This window comes from Muntiacus reevesi, chromosome 2 (assembly GCF_963930625.1).
Source record: "Muntiacus reevesi chromosome 2, mMunRee1.1, whole genome shotgun sequence".
NCBI lineage: Eukaryota > Metazoa > Chordata > Mammalia > Artiodactyla > Cervidae > Muntiacus > Muntiacus reevesi.
The window spans coordinates 72,331,157-72,334,734 of record NC_089250.1 but is presented as its reverse complement, the minus strand read 5'-3'; the positions used below and the strand labels follow the sequence as shown (position 1 = coordinate 72,334,734).

Genomic DNA, 3,578 nt, shown 5'->3' with positions numbered 1-3,578 from the left:
TTTCCTCATCTGCCATATAAAAATAATGATACACACCTATCTTAGGGTGATTTTAATTTTAAATTCTATCAATATATATAATTACTTAGTGTAGTACCCAGAACTGGTGGTAAATGATGGCTGTAATTTTCTCCCTGGACTTTTGATTTCCTAACTGCAAACTGACAAGTGATTATGAGATCCAACCCAACTGTTAAACGTTTTGATTATGACAATCATGCCACTTCCCCTCCCCAGCCAGGATTTGTCCTGGGATCTCAAAGCCTCTCCTTTTCCACTCCCCAATAACCAAGGATAACATTTAATTCCTTACTTTTTGAACTCTTTCTCACAGGCTAGTTGACATTCTATTTTAAGCTTGTAGTTGTTAAGATTGCCATCACAGCCAGAGTAGATAAAGCTTTCACATAATTTGGAGGTTTGGTTGTAGAAATATCTGAAGTGAATTTCATAGCAGCTGCCAAATTTGATCGACATCGAGCAGGGATCTGCGTGAGAGGTTCACATTGAATTAGGGGGAATTAAAGAGCTTGTCTTCACAGGCCTTTACACATTTGCCACGGTAGTCTGGAAATACCCTATTCAAGGTCACTGAAAGACATTTGGTTTTCTCTTGGAATTAAGATCACCTGGCAAGTTTGCCCTTGGGCATGCAAATTGATTAAAACTCCAGTTTCTGGTCTTCAGCAGTGATTTGGAGAGATGGTGAGCCATAAAAAAGGAGGTTCTATCAGTGGTGGTAGTGGTGACTTAGTCACTAAGTCTGTCTGACTGTTTGCAACCTCATGGACTGTAGACTGCTAGGCTCCTCTGTCCTTGGGATTTCTCAGGCAAGAATACTGGAGTGGGTTGCCATTTCCTTCTCCACGGGGTCTTCCCAACCCAGGGATTGAACCTGCATCTCCTGCTTGGCAGGTGGATTCTATAACACTGAACCTCCTGTGAAACCCTTTACCAGCATCTTGTGCAAAGTAATGATGTTCACCTTTCACATCTTACATTATATTAAAGCACAATCTCCTTCTCATCTTTCTCACCTGTTAACTGCCTGGACAGGACATACAATGCTTACCTTCCAGTTTTCATAGACTCACTATACTAACCATGTCCCCAGTTTAAGTTAACTGTGCCTGCTTCTCAAAACAGGATACATACCAAGATGCATAACCTTGGAGGTAATACTCTTTCACCCTCACACCCTGTCATCTCTCCCCTGTGCCCTTCCCAGAGGCAAACCTTCTGCTCTTAGTGATAAGAAAGCACTTATGGCCACAGCAGGGGAAGGAGAGGGTGGGATGAATTGAGAGAGTAGCACTGAAACATATACATTACCATAGGTAAAACAGATAGCCAATGGGAAGTTGCTGTATCGCATAGGGAGCTCAGTTAGGTGCTCTGTGACAAGCTAGAGGGGTGGGATGGGGTAGAAGGTGGGAGGAAGGTTCAAGAGGGAGGGGACATATGTATACTATGGTTCATTCATGTAGATGTATGGCAGAAGACAACACAACATTTTAAAGCAATTATCCTCCAATTAGAAATAAATAAATTTAATACAAAAATACCAAAAAAAAAAAAAAAAAAAAAAAAAGAATCACATAGTAAGTGGTCCAAGCAGCTAAACATTGTTGTACTGGCAACCCAGAGATTGTTGTTTATCCTACTCAAGCAGTCAGACTGGAATTTATTCCTTGGTAAAAGTACCTATTTAAATACAGTGATATGCACAAGCTTATTTTATACATACATCCTCTGATACAGGCATTCTTCTGATCCACATTTTATACAAGTGAAACTAAAGCTAAAGGATGGTATGGGATTGAGTGACTTGGACTAGTGTGCACATTTGTTAAATGACAAAGCTGGTATTTGGGGTGTCTGACTTACAGTGTAGACTGTGTTACTTTTTCCCTATGTTCTGGAAGCACTTGAGCCTGTACATAGTACCTGTGAAAGAAAACTTCATTGTCTTTTATGTCTACATTGTAAGCTTCTCTAAACAGTAACCATATGTTCAAGTATTCTCTACTTCCCCAGAGCCTGTGGTAGTGATAAGTCGCTTCAGTCATGTCCAACTCTTTGTTACCCCATGAACTGTGGCCTACCAGGCTCCTCTGTACGTGGAATTCTCCAGGCCAGAACACTAGAGTGGGTAGCCTTTCCCCTTTCCAGGGGCTCTTCCCAATCCAGGGATTGAACCCAAGTCTCCTGCATTGCAGGCAGATTCCTTACCATCTGAGCCACCGGGGAAGCCTGGTTTGATTCCTGGTGCAATGCAGGAGACCCAGGTTCGATTCCTGGATTGAGACGTTCCCCTGGAGAAGGGATAGGCTATCCATTCCAGTATTCTTGGGCTTCCCTGGTAGCTCAGATGATAAATAATCTGCCTGCAAGGCAGAAGACCTGGGTTCGATCCCTGGGTGGGGAAGTTGCCTTGGAGGAGGGCATGGCAACCCACTCCAGTATTCTTGCCTGGAGAATCTGATGGACAGAGGAGCCTGGCGGGCTACAGTCCATGGGACTGCAAAGAGTTGGACATGACTGAGCAACTAGGCACAGCACAGATAGCTGATTAACAGTGTTGTGATTTCAGGCAAACAGCGAAGGAACTCAGCCATACATACACATGTATCCATTCTCCCCCAAGCTCCCGTCCCATCCAGGCTGCCACATAACATTGAGCAGAGTTCCCTGTGCTGGACCATAGGTCCTTGTTGGTCATCCATTTTAAATATAGCAGTGTGGACATGTCTATCCCAAACTTCCTAACTATCCCTTCCTCCACTTCTTCCCCCTCTCATGCCCTTGAATGGTCTGGAATTTTTGAAATTTACCGTGAAACCCATAATTCAGAATACTTTTAATCCTTTGCACTTCCTACAAAAGAGAACCCCATTTGGAAAGGACTTATTTGCATCACAGTTTGTTTTTTCTAATCAAACATCCACAGGATGCCTAGAGTAGATGCCCCAACTCAAGGTAGTCAGCATTTATGGGTATTGTTACTAAAGGAAGACCTTCTTGGACCATCTGCATATCAATTTTTTTCTAATTCTTCCTCATTTTTAATTGGTCCCTGGATTTATTTTCTGCTTCAATTTCATACCTTTGAATTGTCCACATATCATGTCAGTAATCCTAGTCATACCACCCATTAATGGAGTAGTCAGCAAGGAGAAGGTGAAGAGCCCCAGAAGAAATCCCAGCTCGATCAATTTCATGGTGTGGCCAGTAGCAAGCAGGAGAGTTTTGATATCAACTGATGTTATATTCTGGGCCTGATACTTGAGAGGGCTGGACCCACTTACCCCAAGGGCCAGGACTGGGCATTTCCTAGTGATGAGCTGGACAGTGAGTGCTTGGGTATCCAGCCATGAAGCTGAAGGTCCCAAGCTGATTTAGACCCCTGATAGTGAGTCACGAGTTTATCTAGAATGCAGGGCTTCTATGTATGTTTAACCATGGAGGGTAGAACCATCAGAACATTGAATTAAAGAGATTACTTCCTTTCCTCACCTTAACCTTCTACAGCAAAGAAGAGACTTATCCTGGTGCAACAGAAAGAATGTAATAAATAC

At 42.9% G+C, this 3,578-nt stretch overlaps 1 protein-coding gene across 1 annotated transcript; it reads right to left on the bottom strand.

The window, feature by feature from the left end:
* Positions 1 to 309: 309 nt before the first annotated feature.
* SPINT4 (serine peptidase inhibitor, Kunitz type 4) lies at positions 310 to 3,221 on the bottom strand. Its single transcript, XM_065919196.1, has 2 exons — positions 3,107 to 3,221; positions 310 to 488 (listed from the first exon to the last, which is right to left on the bottom strand). The coding sequence occupies exons 1-2, from the start codon at positions 3,219 to 3,221 to the stop codon at positions 310 to 312; spliced, it is 294 nt and encodes a 97-aa protein (XP_065775268.1).
* Between the last annotated feature and the right edge of the window lie 357 nt (positions 3,222 to 3,578).